The 22279-nt window shown below is 39.2% G+C and overlaps 1 protein-coding gene across 1 annotated transcript; it reads right to left on the bottom strand.

Annotated features, from left to right (window-relative positions):
• Positions 1–16013: 16013 nt before the first annotated feature.
• On the bottom strand, positions 16014–16949 carry LOC119805898 (olfactory receptor 10-like). The gene has a single exon (XM_038317662.1). It carries the CDS (start codon positions 16947–16949, stop codon positions 16014–16016), a length of 936 nt encoding a protein of 311 aa, XP_038173590.1.
• Positions 16950–22279: the final 5330 nt, after the last annotated feature.

The raw sequence follows: 22279 nt of genomic DNA, 5'->3' as shown, positions 1-22279 counted from the left end.
TACATTATGTTGTAAAATGTTCTAGCATTCTCTCAACAAATTGGGGTGGCTTTATACCCGGGTGTGACACTCCAGAGTTTCTCCTTTGAAGCTATCTTTTCAAAACTTAACATGCTTGACTAAATTTCCCCTTGACTAAATTACTTTTATATTTACGTATTTGATACAGCTGGATTTTGCAACAGAAAGACTGTTGACTATCTGTGTTCATGTCTGTCTATATATGTGTATAAGAGTATTAATGAGCCGGGCGGTGGTGGCGCACGCCTTTAATCCCAGCACTCGGGAGGCAGAGGTAGGCGGATCTCTGAGTTCGAGGCCAGCCTGGTCTACAAGAGCTAGTTCCAGGACAGGCTCTAGAAACTACAGGGAAACCCTGTCTCGAAAAACCAAAAAAAAAAGAGTATTAATGATATCTGCAAATAATAAATTCTTGAGAGAAAAACTCACATTTAATTCCTTTTCGATTTCTTCATGCCATTCTAATACATCACCGATTTAATTAAATGGAGCCACATCCCAGCCAGAAATGTCAATCATCTGACCGAGCATAGGTGCTTCTAACTCATCCCCAACTTTCTTTATTGGAAAAGTCATTCTTAAATAAATCAGTGTTTTGTGCATGAGTTCTCACCCTTTATGTCTCTTCAGGAGTGTTTCCTTGTGATTTTTTATGCATTTTAAATTAAAATATAGTTGCATTATTTTCACCCATTCTTTTCCTCTGCCCAGTCCTTCCCAAGTTCCCTTCCCACATTCTCAAACTGACAGCTTCTTCTCTGATTATTACTGCAACACACACACACACACACACACACACACACACACACAATTTCTCTATCTCTTTTTATCTGAGTGTGCCATTTTTATTAGCTTGTAGAAGACTCTCCTCACTGTGGAGTTTAGTAGGCACCAATGCATCCTGCTACCCATTCTCGACCACAGCCTCCTCCTCCACAGATTTAATTGTTGCTTACTCAGCCCATCCTTCACATACTAAAATCACCCAGTATCTCATTCTACCCAACATCTTTCTTACATGAGTTTCAGGATTCCATCACATTCTTGCCAGAAGCAATCAATATTTTCTAGAATGCAGTCAGCTTATTTGACATCCAAAAGATGAATGAACAAATGCACACTCTATTTTCACACCGACTCCTCACATAAAACATTGTCTTCTCTCATGTCTGCATCCTTGTCTACTCTAAGAAGTCCTCCTTGATATACCAACAGCTCTGACTTTGCCTCTAGCCTTTGTCTCTTAGTTATGATGTACGTACCTTATTTTGCATCTTATTGCCTTGGCATCACAGAAGCTAAGTTTGGCAAAACACTATTAAGCCAATCTTCACACTTGATAAGAAAACCAAATGTTGTATAGATGTTTAGTGAGTTTCCTAATTTTTATGTTACTGGAAAGTTAGCAAAAGTGTTGTGCAACCTGCTGTGTACACGTGAGTGGGAGGACAGAGAAAGAAAAGACTCAATTAGTGCTAAAATATCTTCCTGCCCGAGTTCCACGTTTCTACACTCAAGCCAGGGACACCACAGAACCTTGCATAACTGCTTAATGCAAGGCCTATTATTTTCTGATTTTGTCTGTGGGTGCTGAAGTGCCACAGAGTCATTGCTCACCCACAGCTTCAAGGAAGAAAACTACCGCACTCGCCTCTCTTGATACTGTTGTCATCAAAGGTGAGGTGCGACCCACACGGCACAGTCATCTAAGAGCCAGGGAGAGCCACCTGTCACTTCAGACCTGGCCTCCTCTGTAAGGTGGAGACCTTGACTGAGAACGACTGTCCTGGAGAGCTTGTGACAATAAGTGGTTTCTTTCTTCAGCAGGGGAGGTTGCTGAGATTCATAACTCGGGGTGAGGAGCCATCACCTCCACTGCTCTTCCTCACTCAGCCCAAGTCAGACTGGGAAGCTGCTATACCTCCATATCAGCTATTGTCCCTAACACCCAGCCCTTCTATTCTGTCCTGGGGACATCACCCCCTTTAAAAATCACGAAAGGGAGAGTTGTTTATGAGTTGTCCCTAGAGACCTGCATGCCCTGATGAAGCAATTAAAATCAGCTGATGGACTTCCCAAGACCTGAATTACAGGCCTGTGTTCCCTATTCCTCATACACTGTTCAAATATAACTGATTATTATTCAATATTCTCAATACATAAACCCCAAAGATCAGGACATACTAGGCCCAAGTTGCCTCATTTAAATCAATGGGAACTGAACAGTTGCTGCCTCTCTCTTAGAAAGAATAAGCTATGTCTCCACTAAACCCTCTTTCTGGATACACAAACCACCATCCTGCAGGCATTCTTTCAATCCTGAAAGTTTTAAATTATTTACTGCATTTCTTTCCTCCCTCTCCTTCTCCCTCTCCCTCTCCCTCTCAGTCTCCCTCTAACTCTCCCTCTCCCTCTAACTCTCCCTCTCCCCCCTCCCCCCCCTCTCTGTTGGTATGGAGGTCAAAGGACAGCTCCCAGGAGTAGATTCTCTCCTTCTACCACGTGGGTCCCAGGGATTGAATTCACATATGGTTTGGATGCAAACACATTTATCCTCTGCTCCTGATCCTGAGTTCTTAAGAAGAGGACAGACGGGAAAGATTGGGAATCTAGGGCAACATATCAGATTTGGAAGCAAATTTTGAAGTCCTTGTCCAATTCACAGAACTCTGAATCTGTATACAAATGTTGCCATGTCTCGGGGAATGGAACCACCCCCTTACATAATTTTCAGCTCTTCCATTATAAACTGTCCTTTGAGCTTCAATATTGACCTTCATTTTTCCCTTCTGTATCACAAGGAAACTCGTCTTCCACATACAAAGCATCTTCTCAAATATTGAGGTTATTATGTTTTTAAAAACTCAACTTCATATGGTTTAGTTTATGTATAAAATAATGTAGACATTTTGTGTATGAGTCCTGTGAGCTTCATTTTTAAAAAATAATGTATTTATTTATATTTTATATGCACTGATGTTCTGTTTATACTTTGCCCTTTTGCACGATATATTTAATTTTGCCACTTTTAGTATTTTCAACTCTTATTGCCTGTTTTAATCTAATATATATAATGATACATATCATAATGATTTTGCTTTCTTTGTGAATTTCTCGGGTATGTTTTAGGGTTTTTTTCTGTACGTTTCTCCACAAAGTCAGTGAGTGATCATTTCTATTCTTCTCAGGCATAATTCATACACTTTCCCTCTCATCTCTCTCTCGCTTCCTTTTTCTGTCTTTCTCACCTCCTCCTCCTTTATAACTTACAGCTATAACTTTCCATAACTTTAACAGTCTTTAAGTCATGGTTATTAGCAGTTTCCCAATTTTCTCCTTCAAGTATTTTCCCACCTTAATATTATTTTTCTAATGTATCCAAGGCTAGTTTGTGTCTTTGCTCAGTCAACTTCCCTTCTACTCCTAACCTTAGGAACTAAAGCATACTGCACTCCTTATTATCCTTGTTAGTTTAGCCTCCACGGTTTTGAGGTTAACTAAACCACGGTTGGTAGGTGGCTAGTAGGGCATTTGCCTGCTGAGCCTATCCAGCTGCTGGCTATGTTAGATAAGTTATAAGGGACACAAAACTCACACCATGATGCCAAAGGGGGATGGTTGTGATGCAAACATTTTCCTGACACACTAGATCAAGCCTTAGTTTGGTTTCTACTTGGTTCTTAATAAGCTGTATTCTCAACAATACATGGCCAAAAGGAAACAAACTCAGTGGCATCTTTGGAGGTTCCTTGTCTCATAAAGTAGTATCAAGGCACTTCATATTTTCAACTTTACCTTATCTTTATTTTATTTTATGTATACATATTATATGTGCATATATTTCTTCTCTCTTTTTAATACACAGATCCTGAGCATATATATTATGGCTCCCAGTTTAGTATTTTTATGGGATTCCCGAGTGTGTGAAGAGTGGGTCTCTGATTTTAGTTCATTCTCTTGGGATCTTCTCCCTCTGTTTGCTTTGTCCTATTCCAATGTGTTAGTTTGTGTTTTATCCTATTATAATTTATTATTATCCCATAGACACCTGCCTGTTTGCTAATGAGAGACAGAAACGGGGTAGATCCGGATGGGAGGGGAGGTGGGAAGGAGCTGGGAAGGGTAGAGGGAGAGGACATGGTGATCAGGATGTATTCCAATGGGGTGTCACTGGGAATATCAACCACACTCCAGGCCAGGGCACATGCCCAGGAGCAGTTTGCTAATATAAAACACACTCCATGGGATGGTTTGTTTTATTTCAGTGTTTTTTGTCATTGTTTTGATTGATTGGTTGATTAGATTTTGGGATTTTGATTTCTCAGAGGGACAAAGACCATGAAGTTAAGTGAGCAGGGGAGTGGAGAGAATCTGGGAGGAGTTGGGTGAGGGGAAAGAATACAATCAAAATACATTGTATGAAAATTTTAAATAAAAAATGCTCATAAACTGGGCTGGAGAGATGGATCAGACATTAAAGACTAGGCTTGCGACCAAGAAATGCTCATAGATTGCAATCATTAATGATTACATTAAATCAATGTATTACATTAAATAAATACGTTACTTATCTTCCTGTATCGTCCTCTTGCTCAAGATGAGCAAGCTTTACAATAGGAAGTCCTACCAGAGTAGGACTCAGCATTTGGGAGGCAGAGGCAGGAGGATCGCTGTGAGTCTGAGGCCCTACGTAGAGAGACCTTATCTCAGAGAAAGAGAGAGTGTAGACAGACTTTCTTTTCTGCTGCCAGCCCCAAATAATGACATGAAAACTTCTTATTAATTATGAAAGCCTGGCCATTAGCATAGGCTTGTCTCACTCAACTAGCTCTTATAACTTAAATTAATCCATTTATATTAATTTATATTCTGTCTCATGGCATTACCTCTCTTTCATCTTACACCTCTTATTTCCTCTCCATCTGGCTAGCCACCCCACCATTCTTCCCAGAATCTTCTCTGTCTCTGGAAGTCCAACCTAACTTCTTCCTAGCTATTGGCCATTCAGCTTTTTATTACACCAATCACAGCAACACATTTCCACACAATGTACAAATGCTCCACAGTGAGAAAGTGTGTGTGTGTGTGTGTGTGTGAGAGAGAGAGAGAGAGAGAGAGAGAGAGAGAGAGAGAAGGAGGGAGGGAGGGAGGGAGGGAGGGAGGGAGGAAGGGAGGGAGGAAGGGAGGGAGGGAGGGAGGGAGGGTGACCTACCAACACTAGATTCTTAATCACAGGCTCATGCTGTCTGTGACCAAGAAATTAGTAAGTAGGACAAACCATGATTAAAATGAGGTACCTTCTGTTCTGAGCATGAAAATCTTTCCCACTCACTCCTAAAAATATAGACCAATGCAGATAAAATAGAAGAAATGAGCAAAAGCAAAAGTGGTTGTTCCCCGAGGTGGTTCTCTTGTTAACTGCTGTATAAGATTTCATGGCATCAAATTCAATCTTTATGTTCTGAGAAAGAAGTCACTGAATCACTTCTGATAACGTTCCTTTCCAGACAAGGTGACAGGGAACATGTCTGGACACAGCTCCAGTGCTTACATGAAAGTTTCTCTAGCTTTTCAGAGTCAAATCCTGGGACAGAGGAGGTGGAGAGCTTCAATGCCGAAAGACCTATCATACTGATGGAACGTTTTTTGTTTTTCTTTTATTCTTAAAAGCAATGAAGAATGAGGTTACTAAACTAGCCATTTATTGTTTGTTACTAAATGGATTATGGAAATGTATCTCGTTATTATTTTAATTTTTCATTGTTGACAAGGTTGATCATTTTTGCACTTTAAAAATATTAGTTCTTTAATAGTTTTTTGATCATATTCACTGCACCCACCTCCTCCCAGACTCACTCCCTTCCCTACTCACTGACTTTTGTGTCATTGCCATTAACTCCACAGCTAGGGGTGAGATTGTATCCTCAGCTTCCTTCTCCATGCTGGTATTTGATATGGCTTCGGCTTGCACAAGTGTCACACATGCTATCACAACTGCTGTGTCCAGGACACACTGACTCCTTGCAGTTATCTACCACCTCTGGTCCTTACACTCTTTTGGGCCCCTTTTCCACAGCAATTCCTGAGTATTCGGAGGAGGGGTGTAGTACATGTGCTTCAGTTAGGGTTGAAAATTCTTCAGTCTTTTGTTCTCTATACCTTGACCTATTGTGGGTCTCTTCCTTCATAACCATCTACTGAAAGGCTGTTTGTTGCTCATTCAGTTTATGGAAATACCTAATCATATAATTGTCTGTTTGACAAGGGTCTTTGTGCTTTCCTGAAAGATAGGTTGGATGAATTTCATATTCTGCATACTAACCTTCTGTGGGTCATGTACACTGCAAGAACCTCCTGATCTTTATCTTGATGTTCACATTATGAAGTGTGTTGTACAGCATGGGGCAGTGGGGAGGAAGAACACACATGTATAACGTGGGCTTTTAATACCTATCCTTTTCATATTGTTCTAAGTTTTGTCTTAAATATATCCTCAAGATAAGATCATATTATAAATTTCTATGTTCTGAAATTTTTAGTCTCTTGCTTTTTACAATGAGACCATGAGTCAACTTTGTAGATAATGCCACTGCTATGCTATGTTTATTAGATGCCCAGGCTTCCCCAAATATTTGGCCTTTATCATGGACCAAAGTTTTGTAATCAAATTGAGAGCTGAAATCAACAAAATAGAAACAAAGAAAACAATACAAAGAATCAATAAGACAAAGAGTTGGCTCTTTAAGAAAATTAACAAAATAGACAAACCTTTATCCAAAACTAACCAAAAGGCAGAGAGAGAATATCCAAATTAACACAATCAGAAATGAAAAGGGGGACATAACAACAGACATGGAGAAAATCCAGAGAATTATCAGGTCATATTTCAAAAACCTATACTCCACAATTTTGGACAACTTAAAGGAAATGAACAATTTTTTGATAAATATCACTTACTAAAATTAAATCAAGACCAGATAAACAAATAAAATAGAACTATAACCACTAAGGAAATAAAAACGGTCATCAACAGTCTCCTAACCAAGTAAAGTCCAGGGCCACATGGTTTCAGTGCATAATTCTACAGGATTTTCAAAGGAGAACTAATACCAATACTCTTCAAATTGTTCCACACAATAGAAACAGAAGGAGTATTGCCAAACTCTTTCTATGAGGCTACAGTTACCCTGATACTCAAATCACACAAAAACATTACTAAGAAAGAGAATTGTAAACCAATCTCATGTATGAACATTGATGCAAAAATATTCAGTAAAATACTGGCAAACTGAATTCAAGGACACATCAAAAAACTCATCCACCATGACCAAGTAGGCTTAATTCCAGAGCTATAGGGATGGTTCAACATATGAAAATTTGTCAATTTAATCTACCATACAAACAAACTGAAAGGAAAAAAACCACATGATCATCTCATTAGATGCTGAAGAAGCCTTTGACAAAATTCAACACTTCTTCATGATAAAGGTCTTTGAGAGAGCAGGGATACAAGGAACATACCTAAACATGATAAAGGCAATACACAGCAAGCCAACAGCCAACATCAAACTAAATAGAGAGAAACTTAAAGTGATATCATTGAACTCAGAAATAAGACAAGGTTGTCCACTCTCTCCATATCTCCTCAATATAGTTCTTGAAGTTCTAGATCAAGCAATAATAAAACAACAAAAGGAGATCAAGGGTATAAAAATCAGAAAAGAAGTTAAACTCTCACTATTTGGAGCTGACATGATAGAATAATTAAGTGACCCCAAAATTTCTACCAAGGAACTCCTACAACTCATAAACACCTTCAATAATGTAGCAGGATACCAGATTAACTCAAAAAAAAATCAGTAGTCCTTCTTTATACAGATGATAAAGGGGCTGAGAAAGAAATCAGAGAGACATCACCTTTCATAATAACCACAAATAAGATAAAATATCTTAGAGTAACTCTAACCAAACAAGTGGAAGACCTATATGACAAGAACTTTAAATCTTTGAAGAAAGAAATTAAGAAGACACCTGTATTCTGTATTGTCTGTATTCTGTCAATCATGTTTTAATAAATGCTGATTAGCCAGGAAGGAAGTATAGATGGGATAACCAGACAGGAAGTAAAAGTGGAACAATGAGAACAGGAGAATGCTGGGAAGTAGGAAGCCCATTCCTCCCCAGTCCTGCCCAGACCATGGAAGAAGCAAGATGTGACCTGCCCCGCTGAGAAAGGTACTGAGCCACGTGGCTAACATAGATAAGAATAATGGGTTATTATAAGTTATAAGAGCTAATACAAAGCCTGAGTTAATGGGCCAATCAGTTTATAATTAATGCAGACTCTCTGTGTGATTTTCTTTGTGGCTTACCGGCAGTGGGAACTGGACAGGACTGAAACCCCAACTAGCAGGCCCTCATGTTACAGACACCAGAAAATGGAAAGATCTCTTGATTTAAGAGGTAGAATTAAGATAGTAAAAATGGCAATCTTACTGAAAGCAATCTACAGATTCAATGCAATGCCCAGCAAAATTCTTCATAGACCTTGAAAGAATACTCAACTTTATATGGAAAAACAAAAAACCCAGAATAGTCAAAACAATTCTGTATAACAAAAGAACTTCTGGAGGCATCACAATCCCTGACTTCAAACTCTACTACAGAGCTACAGTAACGAAAACAGACTGATATTGGAATAAAAACAGACAGGAGGATCAATGGAATTGAATCAAAGACCCAAATATCAGTCCACACACCTACGAACACATCATTTTTGATGAAGAAACAAAAAAATATAAAATGGGAAAAAAAAAGCATATTCAACAAGTGGTGCTGGCATAACTGGATATTAACATGTAGAAAAGTGAAAATAGATCCATATATATTGCCATGCACAAAACTCAAGTCTAATTGGATCAAAGAACTCAACATAAAACTAATCACACTGAACCATAGAAGAGAAAGTGGGAAGTACACTTGAACACACTGGCACAGGGAACTGCTTCCTAAATATAGCACTAGCAGCACAGACACTGAAAACAACAATCAATATATGGAACCTTCTGCAGCTGAGAAGCTTTTGTAAAAAAGGACATGGTCAACACATGGTCAACAAGACAAAAGGGCAGCCTACAGATTGGGAAAAGATCTTCACCAACCCCTCATCGGATAAAGGACATTCTCCAAAATATACAAAAAACTCAAGAGACTTGACATTTAAAGCATAAATAACCCAATTTAAAAATGGGGTACAAACCTAAACAGAGAACTCTGAACAGATGAATCTCAAAGGACTGAAAGACTCTTAAGGAAATGCTCAAAATCCTTAGCCTTCAGAGAAATGCAAATCAAAACAACTCTGAGACTCCATCTTACACCTATAATAATGGCCCAGATCAAAAGCACTGGTGACAACTTATGCTGGAGAGGATGTGGGGTAAGATGAATGCTCCTTCATTGCTGGTGGGAGTGTAAACTTGTACAACTGCTTTGGAAATCATTATGATGATTTCTCAGAAAATTAGGAAACAATCATCTCAAGACCCAGCAATACCCCTTTTGGGTATATACCCAGAAGATGCTCAATCATACACAAGGACATGTGCTCAACTATGTTCATAGCAGCATTATTTGTAAAAGCTAGAACATGAAAACAACCGAGATTCCTTTCAACCAAAGAATAGATAGAGAAAATGTGGTACATTTACACAATGGAGCACTACACAGTGGAAAAAAAATAACGACAGCTTGAATTTTGCAGGCAAATGGATGGAGCTAGAAAACATCATTTTGAGTGAGGTAACCCAGACCCAGAAAGACAATTATCACATGTACTCACTCATAAGTGGTTTTTAAACATAAAGCAAAGAAAGCCAGCCCACAAATCACAATCCCAGAGAACTTAGACAACAATGAGGACCCTAAGAGAGACATATATAGATCTAATCTACATGGGAAGTAGAAAAAGACAGGATCTCCTGAGTAAATTGGGAGCATGGGGATCTTGGGAGAGGGTTGAAAGGGAGGGGAGAGTCAGGGAGGGGAGCAGAGAAAAATGTAGAGCTCAATATAAATCAATTTTTAAAAAAGGAAAAAAAGAGTACATCCCAATTAGATTAAGTATTACATAAGAAAATTTCAGACATTTCTCATCCTACTTTTCATCTCTGGAAACTTACTGTGTATCCTGTTTCTATTCTCAGCTCTATGTAGCTTAGGTAAGTGGAATTATGCTGTATTTGTTTCCTTATGGCATGTGCACTGCACATAGCTAATATATTCAAGGTTAATTCATGGTATAGCATGTATCAGCTTTTACTTTCCTTTTGAAGACTAACACACACACAGAGAGAGAGAGACAGAGACAGAGAGACATAGAGACAGAGAGAGACAGAGAGACAGAGAGAGAGAGAGAGAGATCCCGCATTTTGTTTATCCATTCATCTGGTGACAGATGATAGACTCCTTAGCACCTTTGCCTTCACCATATGGCTATGTGAACAATTCTGCTATGAATGTGAATACACAAGTATCTCCTCAAAGCCCTGCTTTCAACTGTATTGAATATAAACCCAGTTAAGTTGACAGATCATACAGTATTACATTTTTAATCTTTTTGAGGAATCTCCATCTGTTTCCCATAGTAGAAGTAGCACAATTTTCCAAAGTGCCCATGCAATTGATTTTTTATGTTTTCTTTCTAACGTTAGAAAGACAAAAGCTTTCTAAGATCCCATTTGTCTTGATGTCTTACAAACTTCCTTCTATAATATGTATAGAGATAAAGTAATCTGATAGAAAGTACAATTTCACCTACTGTTTTCTAATTCTGATATCACTTACTGTTTTTTATCAGTTGCAGTTTTCAATACAGAGTTGAAAAGAAGAAGGTTGTCTACCCTGTTTATCATATGAAAGACACCAGCACTTCATCAATATGATGGTGGAAAATGTTAGACGCTGTCTGAGCTCACCTACAGCATCTCTTCTAAGCTTGTTGTGACGTTTTGTCATGAATCGGTGCTGACTGTTCACAAAGGATTTTTCTTACCCACCCTATGTAATGCTGTGATGTCTATCACTGTGCCTATTGGTGTCATAAGTTATGTGTAAGGTCCAATGCTGATATGTCACTTTATTGTTGTGATATATGCATTTCAGCTGTTTTTTCATTTTATTTTTTATTTTTTATTTTTTTATATGGTTTATTTTTTATATTTAAAAATTTCCATCTCCTCCCCTCCTCCTCATTTCAGCTGTTTTTAAAGTTGGTTTATATCTATCTGAATTCAGCTTACTCACATCTTATCAAGGACCTTGCTTCTATATTGAAAATAGATTGACTTACCTTCTGGTCAGTAGTCTTTTATATTGAAAAATAGCTTGATCTACATTTTTGTCAGTAGTATCCTTGATTTGTTTTTCACTGGGGTTAGAAAGACACAAGAAAATGGGTTGAGTAGTTTTCACTTTCTGTTCTCTGAGAGGATTAGAATAGAACAGCTGTTTTGTTCCTTGAAAATTGATGACGTTCAGTTGGCATTGGTCAGAGTAAAAGACATTCAATTACCAATTCTAGGTTATTAGTTTATTCTTATATATTATTATTACATCTTCTGTAATACATGCTGTATTATATAATATAAAAATCATTAGTTTATAAGTTATTATAAATGTCTAGTTAATTATTTATTATTTTATTATTAAATTTTATTGTTCAATTTAATATTACTTAAATATTAAAATTTTTATTATTCAATTGTGAATTATTACCAATTCCAAACATGTGCATAGTATAATCTGATCACATTCACTCTCTCTACTCGTGTGTGTGTGTGTGTGTGTGTGTGTGTGTGTGTGTGTGTATGTTTAAGAAAAAAGATTCTAGGCTATTTTATTTTCCCTTCAACAAAAACAAGAAATGGAAATTAACATTTATTGCACACACACAACACATCAAGTGCTGATAAAGTGGTTGATATCATGCTCATTTCAGAAAAGGAAATCAAGATTAAGGTAAGGCTGATGCTTTGACCACTCAGAACACTAGAAAGGTATAAGCTTAAGTATATGTGACAGCAAAATCCTAGGATTTTCAGCACACATACCAAGGTCATCAATGGGAAGGTATGGTATGGCCTTGGTTGGCTAGGTTCATATGTTTGGATATATGGTCTGAAGTTGATGGAACTGTTTGGGAAGGATTAAGAAGTGTGGCTTTACAGGAGGAAGTGTGTCACTAGAAGAAGATTTTGAAGTTTCTCTGCTTAAATAAATGAGCCTGTCTGAAAGTCACATACTCTGTAAAACAACTCTGTTCAGGATCTGATAATTTTCACCAAGTACCATAGAACAGTAAACACTGAAAGAAACCTTTGAAATGGCCTCTGATACATCAAGAATTTGACAGGATCATCAAAAAATGAGAAAAAGACAAAACCAAAAAAACCAATAAACTCATGTCCTCTGCCTTGGATTATACTGTCAAATATTCAACAGTGTATTAGGCTCTGACTTTTCAAAGAGTCATTCAGAATTAATTCTCTCCTTTTTTTTTTTTTTTTTTTTTTTTGCTTTTCCACATGAAGTTGAGTATTGTTCTTTTTGAGGTCTGTGAAGAATTTTGCTGGGATTTTGATGGGCATTGCATTAAATCTGTAGATTGCTTTTGGTAAGATTGTCATTTTTACTATCATAATTCTACATAACCAAGAGCATGGGAGATCTTTCCATTTTCTGGTGTCTTCTTCAATTTCTTTCTTGAAAGTTTTAAAGTTCTTGTTATATAAGTCTTTCACTTGTTTGATTAGAATTACTCCAAGATATTTTATGTTATTTGTGGCTATTGTGAAGGGTGATGTTTCTCTGATTTTTCTTGGTTCATTTATCATCTGTACAAAGGAGGGCTAGTGATTTTTTTTTGAGTTAATCTGGTATCCTGCTGCATTATTGAAGGTGTTTATGAGATGTAGGAGTTCCTTAGTAGGAATTTTGGGATCACTTATGTAAGCTATCGTATTATCAGCACATAGTGAGAGTTTGACTTCTTCTTTTCTAATTTGTATCCCCTTGATTTCCTTTTTTGTCATATTGCTCTAGCTGGAACCTCAAGTACTATATTGAATAGATACAGAGAGTGGACAACTTTGTCTTGTTCCTGAGTTCAATGGTATCACTTTGAGCTTCTCTCCGTTTAGTTTGACTGTTGGTGTGCTGTGTATTTTATGTTTAGGCATGTTTCTTGTATTCCTTCTCTCTCCAAGACCTTTATCATGAAGAAGTGTTGGATTTTGTTGAAGGCATTTTCAGCATCTAATGAGATGATCGTGTGGGTTTTTGCTTTCAGTTTGTTTATATTGTGGATTGAATTGACAGATTTTTGTATGTTGAACCATCCCAGCATTCATCTGGAATGAAACCTACTTGGTCGTGGTGGATGATTTTTCTGATGTGTTCTTGCAGTCCACTTGCCAGTATTTTATTGAGTATTTTTGCATCAATGTTCATACATGAGATTGGTCTGTAATTATCTTTCTTAGTAATGTCTTTCTGTGGTTTGGGTGTAGGTGTGTCTTCTATCTACCTGATGATTTTATTGGTTAATTAATAAAGAAACTGCTTGGCCTGATAGGTTAGAACATAGGTGGGTGGAGTAGACAGAACAGGATGCTGGGAATGAGGCAGATGCCTCAAGCAATCGTCATGCCTCTCCTCTCGAGGTCAGATGCTATGAAGCTCCGGCCCAAGATGGACGTGGGTTAAAATCTTCCTGGTAAGCCACCACCTCGTGGTGCTACACACATTACTAAAGGCAGTGCTTAAATGAATACAGTTTGTGTGTTGTTATTTCAGGTTTTAAGCTAGCCGTGCAGGAGCCAGGCAGGACGAAAAGCAAGCCTGCCTGCAGCCCCTCACTACATTTGGGTGTCAGGGTAACTATAGCCTCATAAAAAGAGTTTGGTAATATTCCTACTGTTTCTATTGTGTTGAACAATATGAGGAGTTTTGGTATTAGTTCTTTGGAAATCTTGTAGAATTCTGCTCTGAAACCATCTGTTCCTGAGCTTTTTGTTGGTTGGGAGACTTTTAATGACTGTTTCTAAGCAATCCTGTACAATAAAGGAATTTCTGGAGGCATCACAATTCCTGACTTCAAACTCTACTACAGAGCTACAGTACTGAAAACAGACTGGTATAGGCACAGAAACAAGAGAATCAATGAAATCAAATCAAAAACCTGGATATCAATCCATACACCTATGAACCTGATTTTTGAAAAGAAGCAAAAAAAATGTGAAATGGAAAAAAGAAAGCATATTCAACAAATGGTTTTTGACATAACCGGATATCAACATGTAGAAGAATGAAAATATATTCATCTCTATTGTCATGCACAAAACTCAAATCCAAATAGATCAAAGACCTCAACATAAAACTAATCACACTGAACTTCATAGAAGAGAAAGTGGGAAGTACACTTGAATGCATTGGCACAATAGAACACTTCCTAAGTATAACCCCAATAGCACAGACACTGAGAGCAACAATCAATAAATGGGACCTCCTGAAACTGAGAAGCTTCTGTAAAGCAAAGAATGCAGTCAACAAGACAAAATGGCAGCCTACAGAATGGGAAAAGATCTTCACCAATCCCCCCCCACACACATCAGACAGAGGGCTGATATCCGAAATATACAAAGAACTCAAGAAATTGGTCATCAAAAGAACAAATAATCCAACAAAAACTGGGGTACAGTCCTAAGACAAAAGATAAAATGGCAGAAAGACTTAAGGGAATGCGTGACATCCTTAGCCATCAGAGAAATGTAAATCAAAAAAAACCTCTGAGATTTTATTTTGCACCTGTGAGAATGGCCAAGATCAAAAACACTGATGACAACTTATGCTGGAGAGGATGTGGGGTAAAGGGAATACTCCTTCATTGATGGTGGGAGTGCAAGATGGTGCAGATGCTTTGGAAATCAGTATGGCATTTTCTCAGAAAATTAGGAAACAACCTACCTCAAGACCTAGCAATACCACTTTTGGGTATATACCCAAAGGATGCTCAATTATGCCACAAGAAATGTGCTCAACTATGTTCGTATCAGCATTATTTGTAATAGCTAGTACCTAGAAACAACCTAGATGCCTCTCAACAGAAGAACGGATAAAGAAAATGTGGTACATTTACACAATGAAATACTACACAGTGGAAAAACATAATGACACCTTGAAATTTGCAGGCAAATGAATGGATATATCTAGAAAACTTCATATTGAGTGAGGTAAACCAGACCCAGAAAGACAAATATCATATGTACTCACTCATAAGTGGCTTTTAGACATAAAGCAAAGTAAAAGCAGTCTACAATTCACAAACCTAGAGAATCTAGAGAACAAAGAGGATCCTCAGAGAGACACACATGAATCTAATCTAGAAGAAAACGAGATCTCCTGAGTGAATTGGGACCTAGGGGATCGTGGGAGAGGGTAAAAAGGGTTTGAGGAGGAAGGGAGGAGAGCAGAGAAAAATATATAGCTCAATAAAAACAATTTAAAAAAACGTATGACTTTAAAAAAAGGAATTAATTCTTTCACTCTAAACCTGAGTCTCCATAACTGCTCACTGTGTACTCTTTTCCAACTTGTATTTGTGTTTTGGAAAAGCTGTGATGCAATCAGCACTTAGCCACAGCTGAGCAGTGTCCAGAGAGTGACCTAAAAGGCACTGCAGGAGCACCTCACCCCCAACTTCCCACAAGAAAGGCACCAAGTCTTGCTGCCTACTGACAATGTATTTATTATTTTTGACAACTTCCATAAATACATATACTGAATTTTGATCATTTTTACTCCTTGTTATCTTCTTTTATCTCCCTCTCTTTTCCAGTGAAACTTTTCTTCTTCAATAAGCCCGTTAGGATTGCTTTCTAGAGACCAATGGGCTCAATTATCCTGGAGCCATCACAGAAAGAAAATGCTTTTTACTACCTTGATTCTATGCCTCTCCCGAGGACCTTCCACAGGGCCCCCTTCACATCCTTGTTTCTCAGGGTGTAAATCAGAGGGTTGAGCATGGGAGTAACTATGGTATAAAAAAGGGCAACAAACTTTCCCTCATTCTCAGAATAACTGTCATTTGGTTGCAAGTATGTGTAGATGGTTGAGCCATAAAACATAGAAACCACTAGGAGGTGGGACCCACAAGTCCCAAAAGCTTTTCTGCGGCCAGATATTGACTTGACTTTTAACACAGCCCTAGCAATGTGTGCATAGGATCCTAGAATCAGTGTCGCGGGGAAAACCAAGATTATGGCTCTGGCCACAAACATCTTGGCCTCTGTTCCAGCTGTGTTCTTGCAAGCCAACTTGAGGAACACAGGCATCTCACAGAAGAAGTGATTCAGTCGATAGCCACAGAGAGGCATGGCCATCATGAGGCCTGTCTGAATCAGAGAGTTGACAAGGCCTGCTACCCATGATGAGATGGCCAATGTCTGGCACAGAAGTGGGTGCATAATGGTTGTGTAGAGGAGCGGACGGCACACAGCAGCGTAGCGGTCAAAAGCCATCACCACTAGAAGCATACTTTCTGTGGAGCCCAGGGCAAGGACACTGAAGAGCTGAGCCACACACCTTCCATATGTGATGGTGTGGTCATGTCCCTCAATATTGATGAGGAGCTGGGGCACGGTGCTGGTGGTGTAGCAGAGGTCCAGGAAGGAGAGGTGGGAGAGGAAGAAGTACATGGGTGTGTGCAGTCGGAGGTCCACGTGTGACAGAGCAATGATGGTGGTGTTGCCAAAGAGAGTTAAGGAGTAGAAAATCAAAACGTAGATAAAAAGAATGAGTTCCAGTTGAGGCCAGTCAGAGAAGCCCACCAAAATGAAGCCTTTGCCCAGACTGGCATTGAAGTCGCCCATAGCCTTTGACCCGTACAATAGCGGGACACAGTTCAGAGTATCTGTTGAAGAAAATACATTAAGAAATTGTTCAGAGCATTCCTCCATCAGCCCTTAGTCGTCTGTTTTATTATTCAGTTCTGTTTTATTCAGGCTTTTATTCTTACTTTTCTATCAAATGAACCTCTCTGGATTAGGAACAATGTCATCTTTATTTGAACTATAGCTCAGCTAATTGTTCCAAGACTTTAGCTTGGCCCTTCAGTCTTATGGATCCAAACTTTCTTATTCCAGAGTAAGGAAGTGCTTTGAAAATCTAAGGTCTACGTCATACCATAAGTGTTTTGTGTTGTTATCTTTGGTTCCTTCTTTTGAACTATTTGTTAGCTCATTTCAGATTTGCATCCAGGCTCAGCCAGGTGGCAATCACAATTTTGACCCTTGGGTCCTCATTGGCCGCCTTCTGCAGCATGGATAGACGCCCCACTCACAGTATCTGCCATCTGTCACAGAAGACTGAGAAGCAGTTTCCTTTCTTTGGGGGGGAAATACAAAGAAATGTGTTCCTTATGATTAGTAGGAAGGATGGCCTCCCTTGTCCCTGCTTCTTCAACAAAAGATGTCCATAGTTCAACTCCACAGAAAACGCGGCTTTCTCCTCTCTACCCAAGCCCTTTCTGAAACTATCTCCTTCTGGCTCCTTCTGTTCTCTTGATGACATTCACGCCACACATCTTTGTCTCTCTAGGAGCTCCTCCGTGGTAGAGGACAAGCTAAATAAAATAAGTATTAGCGTATATCACAGAAATAACAAATAATGAATAAACATTCTCCTGCCTTTATGGCACTGAGGGTGCCAAAGTGAATGCTGCTTTCATTCAAGATGCACCATGGCTGTTGAGAAAACTTTCTTCAGCGCATCGTGTGTGTTTGCCTTTTAGAGCTCATGGAAGCTAATTTCCTCTAAGCCTGCTGATCAACGGCTAACACACTGGTGGGTGGTGGAGGTGGGAGAGGCATAGACTATCGCTCTCCTCAAAAGATGGGCGCTTCTTATAGAAATATATGTAACATTCTATGAAAGCTTGCCAGGGAGAGAGAAACAGAGTGCCCTTCCAAAGTCTAGCCTACAACTAGTATGAGGTGATTCTGTGAACTTAACTAGTCCCTTTTTTGTCAAGTTTAGCGAAGTAGAATATTACCATCAATGGGTCATTGCTGAACTCATTGCCTTTAGGTCCGTATCATGGCCCCAGAGAACAACTCTAGCATGGGCCAGCTGGGCCTCCTGCTCTGAAATACTCACTTCTGTGAGTCTGAGCTTAGTTACCTGTAAAACAAAGAAAATAGCTTGCTCCAAGCAATTTGGGTGGTGGCGACATGAAATAATGCATCATGTATATTACAAACATTTGTTTGTGCTCTCTGTTAAACCTGCTCTGCCTTCATAATTAGCAGTTAACTTGTGCAAAGTTCACTCAGCATCGTGATGTCCAACTTTTGCTGCAGAAACTGGAAAACAACGATCTTATTGACTAACTGATTGGATGAACAAATGAATGAATGAATGCATTTCTAACCCTGACATCATGTCTGATGAACACAAATGTTCCTTACTTAGTAGCACAGGGATTTGTTCACTCCCATTGTATACTTCTAACAATGATTTTATATTGTGGCATATATAAATGCTACTTTTCGTTTTTTAATTTTGTGTGTATGTGTGGTTTTGGGGGGGGGCTGTTTTTTTTATTAAAAATTTCCGCCTCCTCCCTGCCTCCCACTTACCCTCCTTCCTCTCCACTCCCCCTCCCTCTCCTATCCAGAGAGCAGTAAGGGTTCCCTGCCCTGTAGGAATTGTATGTGTGTTTTGTCTGCATGTATTTCTGTATGTATGCAATGTGTGGCTGATGCCCATGGAGTTCAGAAGAGGGCACTGAATCCCCTAGAGCCAGAATGACAGGTGCTGGGAATTGAACCCAGGTCCTCTGTAAAAGCAACAAGCGCTCTTAACCACCTGTTAACCTGTCTCCACCCTCCAACTAATATACTTTTAATCAGCAAAGCTTAGCACTATTTCTAATATGATAAACAAATGAACAGAGAGCCAAGGTATTTCAATATGATAAAGCTCAGAGCCTTACTTACATCAGTAATGATCATTTTGATGAATAAAAACTTGGATAATTTTGAAGCAGAGGCATGAAATTCAGTTTTCAGCATTTCTGCTGTCAGCTAGATGCTCTACCCAGGACTGGCAACACTAGGGAGAATCCGGGGACTAAATGGACAGACCCAGAAACATAGAGTCCCAAACCCTAAAACCTAGGGACTCCAGGCTTCAGAAGTCAACCTATTGCTTCTGGATTAGGGGTGGGGGCCACCTAGAAGCCATCTTCAACTAATAACCACTTGCAAATGAAAATTTAGTTCTCTCCAAGGGAGTCTCTCTGGGGAAACAACCACTCTTAAGGGAGGCTGCGTGCCCAGCAATGGATGGCCAGCAGAAAATGAACTCAGTGGCATCTTTGGAGGTTCTTTGATTCCTAATGTCATGTCAGAGAATTTTTTGAATCTTACTTTCAATTTTAACTTTATATTGTGAATATATATTTGTCTATTTTCTTACCCTACAGGTTCTTTGCATGTATATTATGACTTCCAATTTAGTGTTTTTATATGATTCCTGAGTGTGGCTCCTGTGTCTCTCTGCTTCTTGTACCTTGCACTCTTTTCATTCTATCTATCTACTTTATCCTATTCTGGTGAGTTAGTTTTTGTTTTATCTTATTATATTATGTTGTGTTTTATTATTATCCCTGAGAAGCCTGTTTGTTTTCTAAAGGGAGACAGAAAGGGCACAGTGGATCTGGATGGGAGGGGAGGTGGAGAAGAACTGGGAGGAGCAGAAGGAGGGAAAATCATAAGCATGATATATTATGGGAGAAAAAAACTATTTTTAATGAAAAGTGGGAAAAAATAATCTGACCTTATAGCTATAGATCCCATGATTGGAATCTCAGTGCTCTGGGCTTTAACTACCAGTGGCCCCAGCACTTCATGCCTATGCAATCCTTAGCTTCCAGTGAGGAGCAGTGGGAGGCAGCAGCAGGCTGCAGCAGGGAGCAGAAGGCAGCAGGCTGCAACTGCCCTTCTTGGGGGAAGACCAAGGGAAGTTCGTTCTTTCCGCCCTGAGTCAAAGTGATTGGTAGATCTTCCAAGGCTTATGATGACAAAAATACAATATCTAGTTTAAGGTTCTTAAAAGAAATAAGCCTGGAATAAGCAGCAGGAATGGTGGTATGGCTTCATCGAAGCATCTGTGGTGTGTTCAGAACAGCTGAGCTGCCATGAGGAAAGTCTGACCCACGGTCATTGAGTGACAACTTGGCTGATTGTCCTCTTCTCAAGGAAGCCAGGATCCAGGAAAGGGTCTATCACCTCTCTACTGGGGCTTTAAATTTCTCCAGCACCCAACATCTTGTTTATTTAGAGCAAAAATAAGCATAAAAAGGTTTGTTGACTACATATATGCAAAGAACACTAAAAAGACCCAGTAGAGTGTACATGTGTGTATAAAGCAATAATAATTAAAGGATAAGCGGTCATGAATTTGAGAGGGGGTGGGAGCATGGAAGAAGTTGGAGTGGGGAGAAAGAGACATGGAAATGAAATAAATACATTACTCATCTGTGAAAGTCTCAAAAACAGAAATTTAAGTTGAAAAGGGAAAATAGTTTTTTAAGTGTGTATACAATAAAGAGTTATTATTAGCACTGACAGTACTCTCCTCTCCAACAAATACCCACAGAGACAGCTGGAACACCTTACCTCTCTCAGTCACAGTTGGGCAACTGCATAATGGAGCACACCCAAACTACAGAACTTCTGACTAGTTCACAAGAATGTAGATGATAACCCCACAGAGCCACATTAACTCCAAGAAAAGAAAAACAGTTAGCTATGCCACAATCCAAGTACATTACAAAGCAACAGTAGTTTTAAGAACTATGAAGAACACACCAGTCACTGGAATGGAAAAAGAAGCCAGGAACAAATCTTAGCACACAGCCAACTGCTATTTTCTAAGGACACCAGGAAGACACAAAGAATAAAGGACAGTCTCTCACATAAGCAGTGCTGGAAGAAATGTATTTCCACAGGCAAAGGATAAGGCTACAACTCTCAAACACCCTTCACGAAACTCAGTTCAGCAATGACAAGAGCAGATACCACCACTGGCAACATCACAAGAGACACTCTAAGAGAAAGAAGCCAGATTTGGAGATTGGGATGATTGATCTTCAGAACTAAACATCCAAGATCAGCTGTAGTATCTTAAAGCCCTCATTAGACTGCTGTTAAGGACACCCTGTGTCCACCACAGGTGACTTCACCGTGCCTACATTTGACACACTTCTACTGCTTAGGATCCAGTCATTGTATTCATAACATATTACCTCCACTCTTCCCTGGGTTCCTTGCTGGGAACTGCTCACATCCACTTATACTGCTCACAAAAAAGAAGACCTCACCTTAACCAATTCTCACGATTCTAGTTTCACATTACTCCTCATTTGTGTGTGGTGTTGGACTTCTGGCAAATTCCATGGAGTGAAATCTACCACTCACAAGCCAGGAGTTGTGAACACACTAGTAGGCTCTATTCTAGACAAAATAGGTGAGAAGATGGGCAGAATTCGGCTTCGTGCCAATAGCTCTAGTGTACACAGCTGAGAAGGGTGGGAAAGTTCTCACGATGGGGTCATACACCGTTATCACAGGGATCCTTCCAAAAATCAACAGCTCTCCCTGCACTGAAAGAAACAACATGTAAAGTATAACAGATCCAATTGTCCTGCAGCAGAGGTAGGACTTTCCAAGTGACTATTTTCTTAAGAATTTCCCATATCTCATTCCAGCAAAAGGAAAAAAAAATAGGTCAGGCTGATATAAGTAGTTCTTGGTGGCTCCTGAGCAGCTATTTAAGATTAACAGAGGATCCCTCTGTATTTTCATATTTGTTTTAACATATACTATACAATACTTCCCTGCTGGTTGAAGGATGTCACACAGACTAGCCATCTGAAAGCATCCTGGATGAGAACTGGATGTCTTCATTGCACATTTTAGATGAAAAACCAGGATGCTTAAAAGTGGGAGTGTGGCTTATATACAAGCTTAAATATTTCTCATACAGAAAAGGGGATGGTGGCTTTTCTTTGTTCTTCACAGGGCAGAATGAGGCCCAATGCCTGAAATGTAGCAAAGATCAAACTGTGGCTAAATATAAAACAAGAAAACAACCCTGAGAAATTCTAAGAATGGCAGTCTCAACATGCACATATTTC

The sequence above is a fragment of the Arvicola amphibius genome, unplaced genomic scaffold, assembly GCF_903992535.2.
Source record: "Arvicola amphibius unplaced genomic scaffold, mArvAmp1.2, whole genome shotgun sequence".
In the NCBI taxonomy this organism is placed as follows: Eukaryota; Metazoa; Chordata; class Mammalia; order Rodentia; family Cricetidae; genus Arvicola; species Arvicola amphibius.
Note: the sequence above shows the minus strand (reverse complement) of the source record. Positions and strands in the feature narration are given on the sequence as shown.